Source organism: Camelina sativa, chromosome 12, assembly GCF_030686135.1.
Source record: "Camelina sativa cultivar CO46 ecotype springtype chromosome 12, ASM3068613v1".
Taxonomy (NCBI): domain Eukaryota; kingdom Viridiplantae; phylum Streptophyta; class Magnoliopsida; order Brassicales; family Brassicaceae; genus Camelina; species Camelina sativa.
In genome coordinates this window covers 39,546,833-39,567,040 of record NC_141891.1, presented here as the reverse complement: position 1 = coordinate 39,567,040, position 20,208 = coordinate 39,546,833, and the positions used below count along the sequence as shown (strand labels likewise).

Here is a 20,208-nt window from a genome sequence, read left to right as displayed (position 1 = left end):
CTCTTGGAAGTCAAAGAAGCAAGCTGTTACAAGCCAGAGTAGTACAGAGTCTGAATATCGAGCTATGGCACATGAAACTTGTGAAATCATATGGCTACAACAACTTCTCAAGGATTTACGCATCAAAGTTACATGTCATGCGAAGTTGTTCTGCGATAACAAGTCTGCTCTTCACATTTCTATGAACATGGTATTTCATGAACGCACCAAACACATCGAATTTGATTGCCACACCGTTCGTGATCAGGTGAAAGCAGGTACTATACTAACATTACATGTTCCAACCGAGAACCAACACGCTGACATACTCACGAAGCCGCTTCAACCAGGTCCTTTCCATCATCTCCTCAAGCTCATGTCACTATCAAGTTTTTATCTTCCTAACCAGACAGTTCGAAGCTAAACACTTGAGGGGGGTGTATTAGGATGGATGGTTTATGATTTGAACCGGTTAATTCAGTTAACCAAGATTAGATTCTGGTTTAGTGTTGAGCTTATAAGCTCGTGTATTAGCATTAATCAGATTAACGTCTTGTAATAAACTTTTGGATCAGATTAATAAAATGGTGTTTCTCACCTTTTCTCTCCTCCGGTCGTTCTTCATCTTTTCCGGTTAATCGGAATTTAATAAACATCAAAAGAAACAACATCTGAGAGAGGCAAAGATGGCCAATGCATAAAAAAGTGATTTACTACTCAATATATGGATCAAACACATTGTGTGTGATTCTCATTTTCACATAAACAAACAAAAAAGAGAATAAAAGTTATATTGAGGTTTGTGACCAAGTCGATATGATTCACACAAAAGTTTGTATTAGGAGCACACAGTTGAGACTTTCTAACCTTGAAAGTATTAATATGAGAGGAGATATATTGAATACGCATCTAGTGCCTATGTGAGCTGGAGTTTCAAAATCATCTTCTCTTGTCCTCATTCGCCAATTCCCAATCCGTTGTTTCTTTCTCTGCCACAACCAATATCATAAGCATCTTGCTTTTAACTTTTTGAAACCAAAAACCCAATTCCTAACTATTGACAATGCTTCTAGTTTTCGTAGTCTTTGTATTCTTATTTGATAAATTAGCATTTCTCAAGTTTTATAAGTGATGTCCCTATGATTGTGAAGATGAGAAAATGAAAACATTAAATGTTTTTTCTGATTTATTGTGATTTTACTAAGGAGTGACATTAACGATAATAAAATGGGTGAAATGATGAAGATGAAAAGACAATGGTCTGGATTGAAATAGACCATTTTTTCAATTACATTTTGATTATCTACATGGCATCTCTTCAAGTGCTAATGTGGCAGAATGATGGAGAGAGTTGAGCAACTTTCATAGTATAGATTATTTGAATGAGATATGTTCTTTCAAAAAAAAAAAGAGAAATTCCTTTAAATACCACTAAAAGAGTTTTTTTCCAAAAATACCACATTTTAGTTTTTTTCCAAAAATAACACAAAAGTTTTTTTTTTCCAAAATTACCACAAACAAAAAAAATTGAAATTTAAGGATGTAGAATTATTTTTTTTTATGTTTGGGTTGACAAATTTAGTTTTAGGATACAGTTTTTAGGTGTAGGGTTTAGTATTTATAATTTAGGAATTAGTTTTTAGTATTAGAACTTTAGTTCAATTATGTGGTATTTTTGGAAAAAAATACATTTTAGTGGTACTTTTGGAAAAAAAAACTAAATTGTGGTATTTTTGGAATAAAAACCTATTTTAGTGGTATTTATGACAATTTCCCAAACCCCCCCCCCCTTCAACATTTAGCCAACTAAAAAAGCCCAAGTGATTTTTTCAGCCTTGTCAAAATAAATATTTAAATATAGAAAATTGAATTACAAATGTAATGATATTGATAATGAAAAATACGTGTCATAATAATAACTAATTAAATTATTTATATATATATATATTATGACATATATATTAATCTAACGGAGGAGGATGTTATTAAAATTAAATTATTTTTGTGATTTGCATAATTTAATAAAAAATTATATGGGATTAAGTCATCGTAATGGTAAAGTAATGTAAAAAATGTAGTAAGTTAAAGGTTAAAACTCAAACTAACTTTGAAGCTCTCTAATACTGACACATCAATTTTTTTTTTGACCAAAGTGCTTCTCAATTAATATATAGGTAATCAAAGTATTACACTGATATATTGATTTTAAATTGTATATATAGAAAGTATATATTAACAATTATTAGCGCCACACCAAAAATGTATATATATTTTTTAAACTGCTCGTATGATATTTCTATAAAATAGTTTCATTTCTAGGGCAGCGAACACCCTCAACTTATAATTCTTATAAATGCATCTTGTTTTAACATTAAAAAATTTGGGGAAAATGTCATTAAAATCCCCAAGTTAGCATTTTCGTTAATTTAAATCACGAAGTCTTCATTTGTTGAAAAAAATTCTTATTTTTTTCTTGACTTCTATTTAAATCATGAAGTCTTGTTGACTTCGCCGTTTGAAGCACAACATTAACTGGCCAGACAGAGATATTAAATGGGGTTAATTAGGCGTTAACGAGATCCGTTATTTGGTAAAACGACGTCGTTTTCTTCTTTAATTACATCCTCAAATCAAACCCGATTATCAATTCCTCCCAAAATTCCCAAATCACAAACCCTAATTTGAGATTCCTCCTTTCTTCTTCGATTAGATCTTCTTCTTCGAATTCAACTGATGACTCCGGCTCCACAAACACACTTTGATGGCACTCCACGGTCAAACGAAGCTACCACCGATGTCTCGGAGCTAGAACTCATATGTTGAACTCGAAGAAGAAGAGAGAAATCGAAGAAGAAAAGAGATTATCGATTATCGATTACTCAATTGGGGGGAGGGGGTTTGGGTGTTATAAACAACATCGTTTTGCTATTAACGGATCTTGTTAACAGATAATTAACCTCGTCTAATTTTCTGTTTGGCCACATTACCTTGTGCTTCAAAATGGCCAAGTCAACAAGAGTTTGCGAATTATTTGGAAGTCAACAAAAGATTGGTTTTTTTACCTCCAAATCTAGAGTTCGTGCTTTAAATCAACGAAAATGCTAACTTGGGGATTTTAATGACATTTTTCCCAAAAAAAATTATGTGATACACATGATAAGTAAACCACAAGAGAGGAAGGATAATCAATAATTTTTGAAACTTTAAAAAAGCTCTCTTCTCTCTCCTCGATAAAGTTTGCCCTAGCCGTCATTGCCGAGTTGACAAGAGAGCGACTGCTCTCCAGCGCCAATGTAGCTAGAACTCGCCAGCGTTAGAACTTGCCGTCGATTTGCTGTTCTGTTTCTCTTCCGACATATCTAAATTTGTCTCGTTTCAAGGCTTTGTTCAAACCGCACTTCAGATTTCCACTCCAGTCTAAATTCCGCCGTAGCTTGTCTTCTCCTTCCGCCTTAGCCAATCTCCTTTCTTTGGCGGCTGCTTCTGGTGTTGTCTTATCTGAAGCATCCGCCTTGTTTCCACACTGGAACTGGTTGAGGTAATTCCTTCGAGTTGTTCCTCTCGTCGTGTTCCGTCTCCTCCATCCACCTCTTTGCTCTACGGCTTGTCTCATGGTGTCTCGTCACCTCCATTCACCTCTTTTTCTTGTGGGTTTCCCGGATATTCCTTCGATGTTTGCCCATTTGTTCTTGATCCTCAGTCTGAGTCCGGGCCTAAGACCTCCTCAACATTCTTTTTTAGAGCCTTTCTCTCCTGATCCGCCGTTCTCCTCCTCCTGTCAACGCCTTCATCCGCCTCTCTCCTTCTAGGTCAATTCTTTGACTTCTGGGACATCCTTCCTCTAAGTGCATCCATTGACTCCACCTCCACCTCCTTTGCTAGTCTGAAGAATCAGATACCTTCTTCTGGTGCGATCCTCCGTTGCCGGGTTTCGGAACCACTGGAGTTAGGTCAATTGGTTAGTCTTTAGAGTTTCGATTTTTGGTGGGCTTGGTCCAATACTTCTTGGGACTGCACTGCCAGTCTTTTCTCCTTTTATATATATATATATATATCATCTTTTTTTAGCCAATATGAATCTGCCACCTAATAAAAGTAAATAAAATAAAATTTTGAAATTATCGACATAAAATTGGGTTTTGATTTGATAAGGTTATATGTTGGTAATTAGAGTTTATATTTTACAGTTAAACGAGATTATGTGCTGATTAAGATTTAACAAAACTAATATTTTTGTCAATGATCTTACTTTTTAATATGTTTTATTTTTATAAGTTTACCTTTTGTTTAAATGTAATTTGACATGGTACAAGAGGTTGAATCGAAGGGTTCACCACAACACCACCCAAGTATTGTTCTTTTTCCCCAACATAAGTTTATGCTTTTGAATTGAATGGAGAAAGTGTATTCAACCAAATAAACAGTTTTGAATTTGTTAAACGGTATATAAGATGCATCACTAGTAACAAGACTTATGTGGGCTTCATTTAAGATGAAATCTTCATTGGTGATCATGTGAAATTTTCATCTTAACACCACCGAATTCAAACGATGTTTACACCAATTTTGAGAAAATCAAACTGAAAAATAAATATATATATATGAGTATGAAATAAAGAGATATTATGATCAGAAAGTTGAAACCAGATACTGAAAACCACTCGAAAAGTATACAATCCCCTTAAAAGAATTTATCAACATTGAGCGAAGAAGATTACACATGACTGTCATGAGTGGTCAAAAAGAGTAAAGTCTTTAGATATGATTAACTAAAAATAGAAAATCTAAAAGCAACACTTTCGAGAAATAAAAATAATTTAACGGCCAAAATTATTTTGATTAGTGACTATCTATAGGATGAGATTATGGCTGTCAAATATCTGGTCAAGTTATTAAATTAAGCCATAATTGTTTTTTTTGTAAATAGATGTTTTGGCTTTAAAATATTATAAGGTAGTCAAATAAACAACTACGCGTCGCGCCACTTTTTATTGGACTCCATGTCTATTCTCGTCATATGGACCCATTTTTTTAGTGGATCTCATATCCATTTCCGGTCCGTGGACCCACCCATAATTGATGACCAATTTGCTACGTCTGGAGACTTTGCAATAATTTTTCAAAGTTTGTTTATATTGAAAATTATCGAGTTTGACGCAACTCTTTGCTAAAATAACTAGAATGACACATAATCGAATGTGATTTCAACAAATTTCAAAAAGCGTGAAAACAAATTTCAACACTCTCGATTAAGAACCGTACACCAAAAACGTGAACACAAATTTCCAATATTCTCGATTATGGTGAATGATGAAAGACAACACAAACATTTATGTGATTCAAATGTTTGTACGGTTTGTAATGGTGGAGTGTAGACTAATCTGCATGTTCTGCGCGACTGTCCAACTATGTCGGCGTCGGGTGTGTGGTTGCGACTGATCCCAATACGAAAGAGGAATGTGTTTTTTGCTCAGTCGTTTCTGGAATGGCATTATAATAATTTGGGAGACGGAGTGACCAGAGGGGCCTGTCGATGGTCAATTACCTTTGCAAAGACAGCAGGTTGGGTTGGAAGTGGCGGTGTGGAAATTCTTTGGAGAGAGAGAGAGATAAAAGCAGAGATAGAGTCAGATTTCTCACAGATCTAGCTTTGGAAGTGGCCATGAAAAATCAGAGTTGTGCGGAGGGTAGTGTAATGTCAGGTCGGGTAGAACGAATGATAGCTTGGGTGCCACCATAACATGGTTGGTTGAAAGTAAATACAGATGGGTCTCTCATGGTAATCCATGATTAGCTACTACAGGAGGGGTTCTACGTAATGAGATAGGTGAGTGGCAGGGTAGCTTTGCACTGATTATTGGGCGCTGCTCCGCTCCTTTGGCTGAACTGTGGGGTGTTTACTACGGTTTGTGTTGCCTTGGGAGCAGCAAGCAACCCGGGTAGCTTTGAAGATTGACTCGGAAATGTTGGCGGGCTTTTTAACGATAGGGATTAGTGAGTATCAACCGCTGTCTTTAATGGTAAGGTTGTGTCATGGCTTTATTTTAAGAAACAATTTAGTCTGTATCTCTCACATGTATATGGAAGCTAATTCTCTTGCCGATAGATTAGCTAACTATACGTTCTCGTTACCGATAGGTTTTCATACTTTTGTTGTTGTTCTGTATGTAGTAGCACCATTTTCAGGGGATGATCTTCTTGAGCTTTCACGCTCTCAACGAGTCTGTTTGTAGTTCATTTTGATATTTTAACAAAACATGGGAGGCCTTGGTCGCCCAGTCTTCAACCAGAAATAAAAACTTGTATTATTGATCCCAAAAGCAAAAGAACTAAAATAAAATAATTGATTGAATAAGAACCGAAAAGGAAAGGAAAAAAACGATGCTCACTTATGAAAAGATAGGGGGCGACGATGGAGTTGTAAAAAAGTACTTTCTCCGTTTCAATTTAGTTGTCGTTTTAGGATCTAAATTTTGTTTTATAATAGTTATCATTTTAAAATTTTAATGTAAATGTTTGGTGAATATTCCAGTTCTATCCATGTTGTTTTAATGTTTTAACTGTTAAAAAATTATAAAATATATTAATAAAGAGTAAAACAGAAAAACCGGCTTTTACATACCCTTATTATTGGACTATGTTGAATTCTTACATGAACTATATTACTGTGCAAAAACATACCTTCACTAAACAATAATTTGAATTTAGTACCTTCGCTTTTAATTTTGTGCGCAAAACCGTAACGGTGTTAACATAACCGTTAACTTTTGCTGAAATAAATTATTTTATCCAATAAAACTTACGGTACGGATATGCAAAGAATATTTTGGAACTACTAGCTTTGTGACCAATAAAAAGATGGTTCCGAAGCCGTTGGGCGAAACCCGCCTTCAGGCCCGACTCAAATGGGTAGGGCAGAAGGGTAGTGGCCCAGGGGACCATCAACATTTGCAAAACAAATTTTTGTAAAAAGGGTCCATTTTTTAAAAAAAAATAAGAATAAGCCCACAAAATAGTATATTTGTTAGAGAAACAAAAGCAATGAATTGAGTGTTGTGAGATTTTAAAAAATTAAAAAGTTTTCCTTTTTTGGGCTTAAGACTCTCTTCTTATGTTAGAGTATTCCAATCTTTAGAAGATAGAGCAAGTTGGGAGAAAAATAAGTGGTTACAAGACATATCGCACTTTTTAGTCCTTTAACCTACTTTTTTGCTCGAATTAGAGATCGAAATTAGGGTTTCTACCTCTTTTCTCATCTTTACTGTAGCAAATTCTCTAAACCAGGTTCTTTCCAGATTTCCTGATGTCGGCTGCTATGGACCGAGCCTTGATGGCTATGTCTCTTGACGATGAAGATGCTCCGTTCAAAATGCCGGATCTACCCCAATACAGCAGTTGTGAAAGAAATCATCTAAGTGTTATTGGGCGTCTTTTAAATCCTGCTCACCAAATTATGTCTCAGCTGATCATGAACATGCCAAGGAAGTGGCAAAAGCCCGACTGTATCAGAGGAGTTGCTCTCTCTAGAGAGAGATTTCAGTTCATCTTCAGAACTAAACATGATCTTATAGAAATTCTGGAGAAAGGAGTTCACTCCTTCAACGATTAGGCAATAGCAATCAAAAGATGGTCAGAGATTCCTCCTCCTAATTCCCTTCAATTCATCCAGATATGGGTCCAAATTCGTAATATTCCAATGAACTACTACACCAAGGAAGCGATTACGTTGTTGGGTGAACTTGTTGGACAGGTATTGGAAGTAGTCTTTGATCCAGACAAGCCCCAAAGTCAAGGATTTTTTCGGGTAAAAATCAAATTTGATGTCTTAAGGCCCCTCCGTGAATCGAAAGTCATCAACATGAAGAATGGCCTATCCACTACAATTTGGTTTCACTATGAAAAGGTTCAGAAGCGTTGTTTCCACTGTCAGCGGCTAACCCATGAATTAGAAGCGTGTCCAATCCTTATAAAATAGTCAGAAGATAGATTGATAGAGGAAAAATCGGGGAGAAAGGTGGAAAAGGCTCCCATTCAGCAAGTACTAAAGGAAGGGGTTATCTTGTTTGGAGTCCTTAGAGAAGACCAGGTAGGAACTCATCCAACTCTTGATCGTCCTCGTATTGATCCAGTTCAATTGGAAGGTATGCGGCAAAATATTCTTGTTGGTTATGAGGGTGAAGACAAGAAAATCAGAACTGAGAGAGTTAAAAAACAGTTGCAGAGGCGGAAAGCGATCCAATTTCTCAAAAGACTATCCTGAGAATGGAGCCAGCACCTATTATCTCTTCTGATTTCAACAGAGGTTAGGGCTTGGTGTTCAACTATGATTCTACGAATGCCCCTATTATCTCCACTCATAATGCAGTCAACACTGATCACTCTATGATGCAAGAAAGGATAGTTTCCGCGGGAGAAACTCAGCCTGCACTGGTTCTATACTCAGATTCATCTTCTTCAGCTAGGTGTTGTTCAACAGAATATGTACCGGGGTTCTTTGAACCGGGTACATCCGAGACAACACAAAATAAAGCAAAGCCTTGAAGAAGACCCCACATCAGCAAAAGATCTCAACATAAAGTGGATTCTAATGAGTCATCTGATCTACAGAAGGCTAACAAGATGAAGGAAGATATTTCAGTGAAGAGGAAAGGAGTTGAGGGGAAAGAAGTTTCAAACAAAGTCGCAAAGCGCAAAAAACCCGAGGTGGTCCCAAATGAGGGACTGTCCAGTATCTAATGAGCATGATAAGCTGGAACTGCCAAGGATTGAGGCGGCCTCAGGACTTGACAGTTCAACGTCTTATGGAGATGCGTAAGAAACATTTCCTTGAGATTTTGTTCTTAATGGAGACTATGAATATTAGGAATGTTCTTATAGATATTCAAGTATGGTTAGGTTATGATCATGTGGGCAGATGTGGTAGCTTGGCTTTATTTTGGAAAAAGAGCACGAACATTGATTTTCTTTTTGTTGATAAGAATATCATGGATCTTGAAGTAACCAAGAAATGATCTCAGACATTGATCAATGTTTCGTGTATATACGGGAATCCAAGAAATGATCTCAGACATCTAGTATGGGAGAAGATAATGAGAATTGGGTTGCAAAGGAAGACTAACTAGTGTATGTTGGGAGATTTTAACGAGATACTTCACAATGGTGAAAAGCTAGGAGGACCCAGAAGAAGTGAAAATTCCTTTGTGGATTTCTCTAATATGCTACAGGCAAGTAGTATGACAGAATTGCCTAGTTCCGGTAACAACTTCACATGGGGTGGTAGAAGAGGTTATCTTTGGATCCAATGCAAACTTGATAGCTGTTTCGGAAATAATGATTGGTTTAACACCTTCCCAGCTTCTAACCAAAAATTCCTTGAGAAAAAAGGCTCAGATCACCGGCCAGTCTTATTGAAGCTTTTCTCATCTCAAGACTCTTACAGAGGATCATTCCGGTTTGACAAGAGAATGTTACATCAACCTCTGGTTTTAGAATCAGTTCAACAAGCTTGGTATCCTTCCTCTTCGTCCTTCGGTCAATCGGTATCTGAACGATTACGAAGATGCAGGGAAGCCTTGAGTAATTGGAAAAGAGCCAATAATACGAATGCAAAAGAGAAAATCAACCAGATCCAAGGAAATATTGAAGTAGAACATGCGGCCAGGTATCCATCCTTTTCTTGCATGGCAAATCTGCAGAAAGAACTGGTGTTAGCTCACATGGAAGAAGACAGCTTTTGGACAAAGAAGTGTAGAAGAAAGTGGCATAATTCTGGTGACAAAAACACCAAATACTTTCACGCTTCAGTCAAAGCTGACAGGAACATGAATGAAGTGGATAAACTGATGGATTCCAATGGGAAAGTTCACTCGGCTAAAGCTTCAAAAGGAGATATAGCAGTGTCTTATTTCCAGAAGCTATTCACCACCTCGTACCCGGCCAACCCATCTGATCTTTTTGAGAATTTCACCCCCAGGGTTACCTTGGAAATGAATGACATCCTTTTAACAAAAGTAACAAGAGAAGAGGTTAGACTGGCAGTTTTCACGGTTAGAGCTTCCAGTGCACCAGGGGCTGATGATGGGTCTCTTTTTCCAACAATACTGGGACATAGTTGGTCCCCAGTTAACCTTAGAGATCCTCAATTTTTTTGAGAAAGGTGAATTTCAGAAAGAGTGGAACTTCACCCACATTTCTCTAATTCCAAAAAAGCTGGACTCGGTTCTCATGTCAGATTTAAGATCTATAAGTCTCTGCTCCGTGATGTACAAATCCATCTCCAAGATTTTACTATCAAGACTGAAACCTCTCCTTTCAACTTTGGTATCACCTAATCAGTCTGCTTTTGTGGAGGATAGACTAATATCAGATAATATTCTGATAGCACATGAAGTGGTCCATGGGCTAGGAACGCATAATTCGATATCAAAGGAGTATATGGCAATCAAAACAGACATGTCCAAATCTTTGACAGAGTCGAATGGAGTTATATTCAGCATCCTGCTTGCTCTCGGTTTCAATGATGACTGGGTTGATTTGGTAATGAAATGTGTCACCACAGTCATTTACTCGGTTCTAATTAATGGCCACCCTCATGGACTGGTGGTGCCTCAACGTGGTTTGAGACAAGGAGATCCTCTCTCTCCCTTTTTGTTTGTCCTTTGCTTTGAAGATCTCACTCACCTACTGAATCAAGCAGAACTCAATGGACAATTAACTGAAATGAGTTTCTCTAATGGTGGTCCTTCCATTCATCATTTGCTCTTTGCAGATGATACTCTTTTTGTCTGTAAAGCGGATGAGGATCAATGCGGAGTAATGAAAGACATTTTGAAGATTTACGGAGAAGCCACATGACAAGTCATCAATCAAGACAAATCTTCCATTACTTTTGGAAACAAGGTGGAGGAAGATGTCAAGATTACAGTCAAAGCATCCCTTGGTATCACAAAAGAAGGAGGTGCTGGTACATATCTTGGTCTCCCAAAAATTTTCAGCGGTTCAAAGAAGGAGATGCTAGAATACATCCACGAAAAGCTTAAGAGTAGATTCTCGGGTTGGTTTGCAAGAACATTATCGCAAGGTGGCAAAGAGATCCTTCTGAAGACAGTTGCCATGGCAATGCCAGTCTTTTCTATGTCGTGTTTTAAGCTTCTAAAAGCTACATGTGAGTCTCTCTCAAGTGCAATGTCTTCTTTATGTGGAGTTCTGTCGAGAATAAAAGGAAAATTCACTGGATTGCTTGGGAAATATTGTGTTTGGCCAAGGATCAAGGAGGTTTGGGGTTTAAAGACATTGAACTGTTTAACCAAGCGCTGTTAGCAAAACAAGCTTGGAGATTAATCCAATTCTCGGACTCCTTTTTCTCTCGACTAATGAAAAGCAGGTATTTCAAGGATAATGAATTCCTAGTAGCGGATTGTGGTAGCACACCATCCTTTGCTTGGAGGAGTATCCTCTTTTGGAGAGAACTGTTAGAAAAAGGACTCAAGCAAAGAGTGGGAAATGGATCCTCCTTAAATGTTTGGACCACTCTATGGCTAGAGGATGATCGAATGCGAGCCCCATTCATGAAGAACATCTTGGTCGACTTGGAGCTAAAAGTGCTGGATTTGATAGATTCAGTCACCAATGATTGGGACATCGAAGGTCTACATGAAAATTTTTTCCCCAGAGATGTGCAGCTGATTCGGTCAACTAAACCAGTAACATCCTCTCCAGACTTCCTAGTTTGGAGACATAACAAGTCTGGTGATTATAGTGTCAGATCATGATATTGGCTGGCGTGTCAAGTGTATAACGAAGATCAGGTCCTCTTAGCCACAATGCAACCTCTTTAAATGGAATTAAAGACAGGATCTGGAAGCTGCTAGCACCCTCCAAAATAAAAATCTTTCTATGGAAGGCAGTAAGTGGGGCCCTCCCTGTGGCTGAGCGGCTCAACTCTAGAGGCATGAAAATGGATCCTCGATGTCAGACTTGTCGGGTGGAAGGTGAATCAATTAATCACCTTCTTTTTGCGTGTTCATTGGCTAGACAAGTGTGGGCTCTTTCAGGTTTTCCTCTTCCGGAAAATGGGTTTGACCAGAACTCTATCTACCAAAATATTCACTTGGTTTTGGAGCTTACCAAAAACTTAAAGATCCCTGTAATACCAGAAGAACCTTCCAAATACTGGAGACCCCCTGAAAAACAGATAACTCTCTAATTTACATGTTTTAGACACTTTTTTTTGTCCATATTTTGCATTATATATACCCTAACCTTAGCATTTTTAGGTCATTATCTGTAGGAATTTGCATTTAGGCCATTTAGGGTGTTGCATTCTTGCATTTGTGCATTTTGGATGAAAACAGGTGCTTTAGAGCCTAAAATGGGAGAAAACAAGGTCAAATCAGAGCATGTACCCGAAGGAGCTATTGAGCAGGAAGAACAGTCTGAACCTCAACCCGATTGAAGAGGATCCAAGAGCAGGAAGAACAACCTGAAGACCTACCCGAGAAACAACCCGACCTAATCCTCTTGCACCCCATCGAGCAGACCCTCGGGCAGGACTGGGAAGCAAGGTTAAAAGGGTTTCCATATATAAACCCCCCCCCCTCTTCTTCTTCTCGCCCTAGCACGCCGCATACACTCAACACAGAGAGCCAGAGCTTCTGAGAGAGATTTTGAGCAACTCAAACACTTTTTCCACTTTGTTTTCATTTCTTTTGCTATTCTTCTTAGTTTTCGATTATGTACTCTTCTACTCTATTTCTATTTTCAATACAATGCAATTTTTGTTTGTTTGTGTTTTGATGTTTTCTGCAATGAGATCTGAGTAGTGAAATAAAGTTTCTAGGGATGGGATAGACAAATATGTGTTCTTGATCGATTAGGATGTCTTAGTTTGATTGTTTATTTTATAGAAATTCCTTTCTAGATTGGTGTTCTTAGTGCTATTTTCAGACCAGGAGGTTGAGATTAGATCTAGGGTGTTTTGCCATCGAAAGATATTGTTGAAATGCTTGAATCAATCAATGCTAGAGATTTACTCACTAAGCCTAAGAGATTAGATGTGTAAGGAGTTTATTGACAATAATGAATCGGTTTGTATTGCCTACTTGGTCATGTTTCTACAACGAGAGTTGGGTAGGCGAGTGACCAAGGTTGATTGTTTCTACACGAGAGTGTTTTAACAAGATTTTAGAGATTCATTGTTTAGGGAATATTTGCTTGAGGCATGTAGGACATCCATACTGGTCAGGAACACTTATGAGTCGATTACCCCATCCTTAGGAACTTTCTTATATCAATTGTTTAAATTCATTCTATAACTCGATCCCTTACCCAAACTGGTACTCGATCACCAGCTTCGTGTACACTTCGAGCTGTTCATCCTAGACTTCTTGATCTGATCACTCTACCCGATCATGTACTCGAATGCTTGCATCGAGTACTTACGTCGTATGGTTCTTGCCTTTTATTTCCTTTTGCTTATTTTAGGATTGTTAGATTAAACCCCAACTATTGCTTGGCTTGACTTGCTTGCTTCTGATCATATCTTATCTGCTAGCATAACAACCATTTGGATTGATAACCCTCTGTACTACAATTGCATAGGGAATTGATACCCTGGGTGAAAATTCTGTTATCAAAAACCTTGGCTAAAATGCAATATAGGCTCTTCTTGGGATAGAGAAAAAGAAACAAGTGGTGCAGCATGGGTTTTGAGAAACTCGGAAGGAACAGTCCTTCTGCATAGCAGAATCTCCCTTGCCGGTATATTTTCAAAGGACGATGCAGAGCTTCGAAGCATCCTTTGGACTTTGGAAAGTATAAAGAGTTTAGGGGTTTGGAGAGTGGTTTTTGAAACAGAATCAAAGGATTTAGTAGGTGCTATTTTACATCCTGCTGCCTGGCCTAACTTCAAGGCGCAATCAAAACTCTTATTTCAGGCTTTAGCTCCTATTACAGCTTGGAAGGTAGTAGTGGAAGAAAGGAAGGCTAACCTCGGAGCCTCACTTATAGCAAGAAGTGTCACCCGGGATGATCGATCACAATCATACGTAGCTCAAGGCTACCCCTTTTGGTTACAGGAGGTTTGTGAAACAGATAAAATCTCAACCTGATTTCATATCCTGTATTATGATTGTTTTTGATTTTTTTTTGTGTAAAACGCTTGATCTCAAAGTTTATAAAGTTGGAGAAACAAAAGCTTTTTTGAAAAAAATGCATGTTAATTATGGTACAAACAATTAAGTTTTATTCTAAATGAAATTGAAAATATCAACATTTTTCTATACATCTGTTAAAGGGCTAAAAAATTTTTTGCCCTAGGGCTCTAAAATTTTTTGAGCCGGGGCTGCCCGCCTTCTGGATTATAAAAACACAGACGGAAACAAAAACAACGAATAAATTAAACATGTGATTGGATTGCTTTATTCTTGTGGACGAAGAAAAATGATTTAATCTTTGAGGCCGTTATGAAGCATATCAATGAGAACAGCCATTTCATGTTTCTTGAGCGAGAAGCCAACCTCCACACCGCCATTTCCATCTCTACTCTCCGCCAACGAAATCGCTTCGCCTTGATCAATCGACACAACCACCACTTTCTCTGGTTTGCCCCACCCGAAATCCAACCCGTATACTCCAAACCGGGTGGATCCCGCAACAGTCAGAACCTGTGCTCCTTGTGGAAGAGTCATTAATGACCTTAAAAGCTCTGGGAACTTCCATACTATACTCTCATCCAATGCCTCAACCGAATCACTAACCATTCTCGCAGCTGCTAAAAACCCTTCTTCACTCATAAAAGTCTCTGCCTTTAACGGCATCTTAAAAGAAGAAGCGACACAATTGCCGAAATAACTCGACGGCACCGGTGGATCCATGATACCTCGAAAATCCACCGCGAATACGTACCCCACCGGTCTATTCGGATCACCTCCCCGAGCTTTGATCATACACGTCAAAACATATGAGTAAACAGTTACAAACGTCGATAAGCGAAGCTCCTTTGGTGATGATGAAACAGAGGATTCTCTCTTAAGTTTTTTCTGAGCTTTTGAATATCTTCTTTAGTGAGATTGAGAGTGTATGGGATGACGTCGGGACCGATCTCCGGCGACCACATGAGCTTTAAACTCTTGGGATTTTCTGGTTCTTTACCGCCGGTGAGCATTTTGGCTCTTGAGTGCCAAATGTTCAAGACCTCTGTATCCATATCCGTCGGGCTTCTTATCACCGTACGATCATAATTTGGGATTAGATCCTCCGGTAGAGAAGAATCTTGATTTTTACATGCGTGCGCCCAAGATTTGAGAAACATGGTTGTTGTTTTTCCATCTAAAACGGCATGGTGTGCTTTTACGCCGATGCAAAACCCTTGGTTTGGAAATAACGTGACTTGAAACGACACGACGGAGGCTGAGTCATCAGAGACACGTATTCTGGGGATGAACGGGTATAGCCAGACCCGGCCCATAGGGAAAGCCACTGAAGCTAAGGATTCGGGCCTCTAATTTTGAAGGCCTTTTTACATATAAATCTTTTAAACAATAAAACCTTTTTTTGGGGATGAGATATGTATAAGAGCTAAATACTTATATGTAAAAGGCTTTTTGTTTTTGTTAGATATGTGAAAAGCCTTTAAAATTGTGGGCTTCTGTTGAAAACATCAAATTTTAAATCAACTAAAGCACAAAAAGGGCATTTTTTATTTTTTATTTGCGTAGGGCACTTGTTAATGTCGGGCCGGCACTGGATATAGCTCGGTGGTCAGGTATGGTTCGTTGCCGCTTAAACGTGAGAAATCGGCGTTTGACTCGGTGATGGTGAATGAAACGGCGTCCTTTGGAGTGTAGACGATGCTTGGTTTCGGGTCAAGCTGTTCCTAAACGAGTTTACCGGTGAGGGGGAGATAGTGAGAGAGGGACGAGAAGAGAGAGGTTTTGAGGTTGGGGACGATGACTGAGTCGAAGAAATGTCGAGTTGCTTCGGTGAGTCGATAGAAGATGACTCGTTCGACTGGATGGAGCTTGAACCAGAAAAGCTCGAAGAAGGTGAGTGGGAGAGTGAGTGACTCGGACGAGTCGGAGTTTGAAGGGGTGACTCGTGCCACCTCGATGATGTTAAGTGATGAAACCATTTCTTTGCTCACCTCACCATTGTGTGTTGTGAGATACTTATATATATTTTTTTGTGGGTAGGAATTTTTTATCACAATGAAAAATACAAAGATGGATAGGAGGAATTCAATTTTGTTTCAAAAACCTAAGAAGATAATAATAATTAATAAATACAAAACAATATAGAAGGAAATTCTGTTTTTGAAAACCAGAAAGGACAACAAAAAAAAAAGGGTAATAGCAATCTGTACTGCCATAAGACGATAATTAACTGACACAAACAAACACTGTTTCTGTCAGTATTTGTGTAAATGATTTGACGTTATTGTCCCTCACCTTTCTTTTTCATAATTTGTTAACTTTTTATCTTTTCTCTGTCCTTGCCTCTTTCTCCGACGAAGAGTTTGTTTTTTTTTTCCCAAGAAACTGCCGGCAACAAATGTTTCACAGCAAAACAAAATTAAATTAAAACAAAACTGATTTTCAATGAATCGCTGAAAAACAATATTGTAGATGGCAACGGCGAAATAAAAGATTATGATGATGATGATATATAACCCACGGTGATGATGATGTGAGAGAAGACATAAGTGATACCGGCGTTGATGATAGAAACCATCAAACCGTGATGGTTGTGAGTGAATCTGGCATTGGCGGTGGCGGGCCTGGCGGCGAAATCGCAGAGACGATGGTGACGAGGAGGCTACGGTTAGCTTCCGCAGTTGAGCAAAAGGGACCTATTAGATCTAGTGCATCCACAGCTTCATCTACAATTTTTTGGTAATAAAATATCTCAATTGTTTTAAATCGGATTTTCAAAGTTTTGAAATCAATTCGACCAAAATTTTCTGGTAACAAATCATCTCTTTAGGATAACTGCAATATATTTTGCTAAATTAATAAATTGTAGTTCGTTACAATTTTATTTACCAACAACTTATATCATGGTAAATTAAAATATAAATGTATATTTAATGTTGTATATGATATACTGTAAAACTTAGCATGTTCTAAATAATACTCCCTCCGTTTCAAATATATGATGTTTTAGTAGAAACACACATATTAAGAAAAAGTTACTTTTGGTTCTTAGTTTGCCCTAATATTTCTCTCTCTGATACTATTCTCGAGGCGCCGCGCTCACCTTTCCTCTCCGACGCCGGTAGAGCTCCGGCTCGCCAGCGTCGGACCTTCTCAACCGTTTCGATTCTCTATTGCTTCATAGTCCCCTTAGTTTCCTTTGTTAAATTTTTCTTTCCCTTTTATTTTCTCCTTTTGAGTCTTTACCAGTCCGAGACTTTTAACCCAGATCCAGACGAAGAAGGCTTGTCCACGCTCTCTTACCGAAGGATGTGGAGTCCGGCGAACCCCATCCTCTTATACCCTCGCCCAACCCTACTGTCGACGTCTTCAAAGTCCCTTCAACCCCAGTTATCTCGATCCGGATTGTGCTTCGCTTCTGAAGAACCCTGGTCCGCAACATCAGCTGAACCTCCCCAGGGGGTGTCGATGTCGATGACTGGCGGGGAATCTCTCAGATCTGCGACTTGCCTCCACTATTGGACTATCGTTTCAGAGACATGTCACTTTGAGAACTTCGCAGACTTATGGCCACACCCACCAGAGAAGCTGAATCTTTTCTCCTCTCCGGATAGCCGCTGCACGACCCATCTCCCTTGGCCATCCACATTATCCACCAGATTTCTGCGGATGAGCTTTGGACCCGAACTTGGCTTGTTGGCCTCCCAAACAGTCTTGCCAAACCTCCAAATGTCCATGTTCTCTCTTTATAGCCCTATGTTCTTCTATAGATTAGTACTAGCTCGATTGGCTAGCCTCGGTGTTCGAAGAATGCATCAGAGAATCCATTTAGCTAGTCGGTCTCGGAAGTATAAGGGGCTTGTTAGAACTTTGGTTACTACTCAGCTCATGACATTGTCTATTGGCCCCCAAATCTGGAGTTATCATATCTCTCCTAATTCCCAGCAGTCACACCCTCCTCTGAAGCTCAGGCCGATCGTTTATGTCCTTGTGTTGTGTCGAATGCTAACATTGTGTGGAACCCTTTATCACCATTTCCATGGCAGAGAGGACCCACCTGTTCTAGCACGATTATACATCACTTCCTCGCACCTGCGTTTAACTTCATTGATGCACTCTCCTTCACCCAATTCCTTGCAACCACCCTACCCTCCGAAGCTCAGGTCTGCTCCATTTTCACCAATGTCTTACGGACTACTAACTTTGTGTAGACTTCTTGATCACTATTTCCATGGCAGAGAGGACATACCTGTTATGTTACGGTTCTACACTTATTTCTTGAAATTCCTGAATTTAGCTTTTATCTTGAACACTAATGCTTCTAAGGTCGTGAAGTTTCATGGCATGCTAGTTCTGAACTCAAATCATCGAGGCTGTGGCTATGATCGAAGTCTCTCTACCATTAATCAACCCTCGATGATTCTCGCGAATTACTTCAGATTCTACCTGGTTAAGCAAACAACCACCAACACCTCCACCACCATACGGGCTATCGGCCCCCAAATCACTGCCATGGCTATGATCCTGCGAGTGTTCATCACTTTAGTGAGTTCCTTGGTGTAACAACCCGTCCCGTGGACCCCACTAGCCAACCCGCTAGCTTGCCCCCATAGGCCCAAAGCTGGCCCTGCAGGGCATCGATCCTAACCTCTCACTGGGCAAATGGAACTATTCATCCAAATCCACAGTAGGTTATTGGTGCGCCAGGCGTTCCTCGAACCCTGGTCCCCACCCTTTAACAACCTTCCCACAGGACAAGCTGTCACCAATTGATCTCCATTTGTCCAGTGAGGAGTTAGGATCAATGCCCTGCAGGGCCAGCTTGGGGTCCGTTGGGGCAGCTAGCGGGGGGCTAGTGGGGTCCACGGGACGGGTTGTCACACTTGGCGCTGACTTTTCTACCAATGGCACTGTGTCCTTTGACCGTGACCTTCTTGTCATCTCTTGATTCTCTTGAAGATGTCCGATCCTGCAACCATGATCCCACATGTCTCCAAGTGCTTTTTGGCACTTGTTTCATAGCCCTCATGGAGTCTTGATTGATCTCTACCTTACTCTTGTTTATCTTTATGGCTTTGGGGAAAGCTTTTATTTGTATTTGTATCTGTCTTAACTATGGGATATTGTATCCCCTCCTTTGTAATGTTTCTGTTTGATTGAATAGAATCATTGGTGGTCCAAAAAAAAAAAAGTTACTTTTAAAAAGTTTAACCAATCATACCCAAAACTGCATAATATAAAATATAAAATTAATATAAAAGTTGCTTAGAAAGTTGTAAACATCCTATATTATGAAACAAAAATAATCCTCTAAACATCCTATATTATGAAACGGAGGGAGTATAAATGTGTATCTCTTTAACATTTTCCTTAACTCGTTATTATAACTATTATCATGTTAAACATGTAAAGTGAACTTGATTAACATAATATCCTGCATATATAAAATAGTTAACAATATAAATTTACAATCGAATTTACTAAATATCTGACAGTTATGTTAGTATATATGATATGTAATAAATGAGTGAACCCAATAAATATGAGTTTATCACATAAATCTAAACTTATCGCAATATAAAATAACTTAACATGATATATTTATAAACTTATTTAGATATATGTATATATATGTATATATATTGTTAACCCAATAAATATGAGTTTATCACATAAATCTAAACTTATCGCAATATAAAATGATTTAACATGATATATCTATAAACTTATTTACATATATGTATGTATATATATGTATTGTTAACCCAATAAATATGACTAATCACATAAATCTAAACTTATCGCGATAGAAAATGACTTAACATGATATATTTATAAACTTATTTACATATATGTATATATATATATATATATATATATATATATGTATTGTTAACCCAATAAATATGACTAATCACATAAATCTAAACTTATCGCGATAGAAAATGACTTAACATGATATATTTATAAACTTATTTACATATATGTATATATATATATATATATATATGTATTGTTAACCCAATAAATATGACTTTATCACATAAATCTAAATTTATCGTGATATAAAATGACTTAA

General features: G+C 38.3%; 1 protein-coding gene and 2 pseudogenes across 1 annotated transcript; 2 read left to right on the top strand and 1 right to left on the bottom strand.

Moving 5' to 3' along the window:
- The first annotated feature begins 7,675 nt into the window (after nt 1–7,675).
- LOC147933355 (uncharacterized) lies at nt 7,676–8,715 on the top strand (annotated as a pseudogene).
- Nucleotides 8,716–9,104: 389 nt separating this feature from the next.
- LOC104733963 (uncharacterized) lies at nt 9,105–10,130 on the top strand. The gene has a single exon (XM_010453485.1). The coding sequence runs from the start codon at nt 9,105–9,107 to the stop codon at nt 10,128–10,130; it is 1,026 nt and encodes a 341-aa protein (XP_010451787.1).
- Nucleotides 10,131–14,288: 4,158 nt separating this feature from the next.
- Nucleotides 14,289–16,148, bottom strand: LOC104733962 (phenolic glucoside malonyltransferase 1-like; annotated as a pseudogene).
- Nucleotides 16,149–20,208: the final 4,060 nt, after the last annotated feature.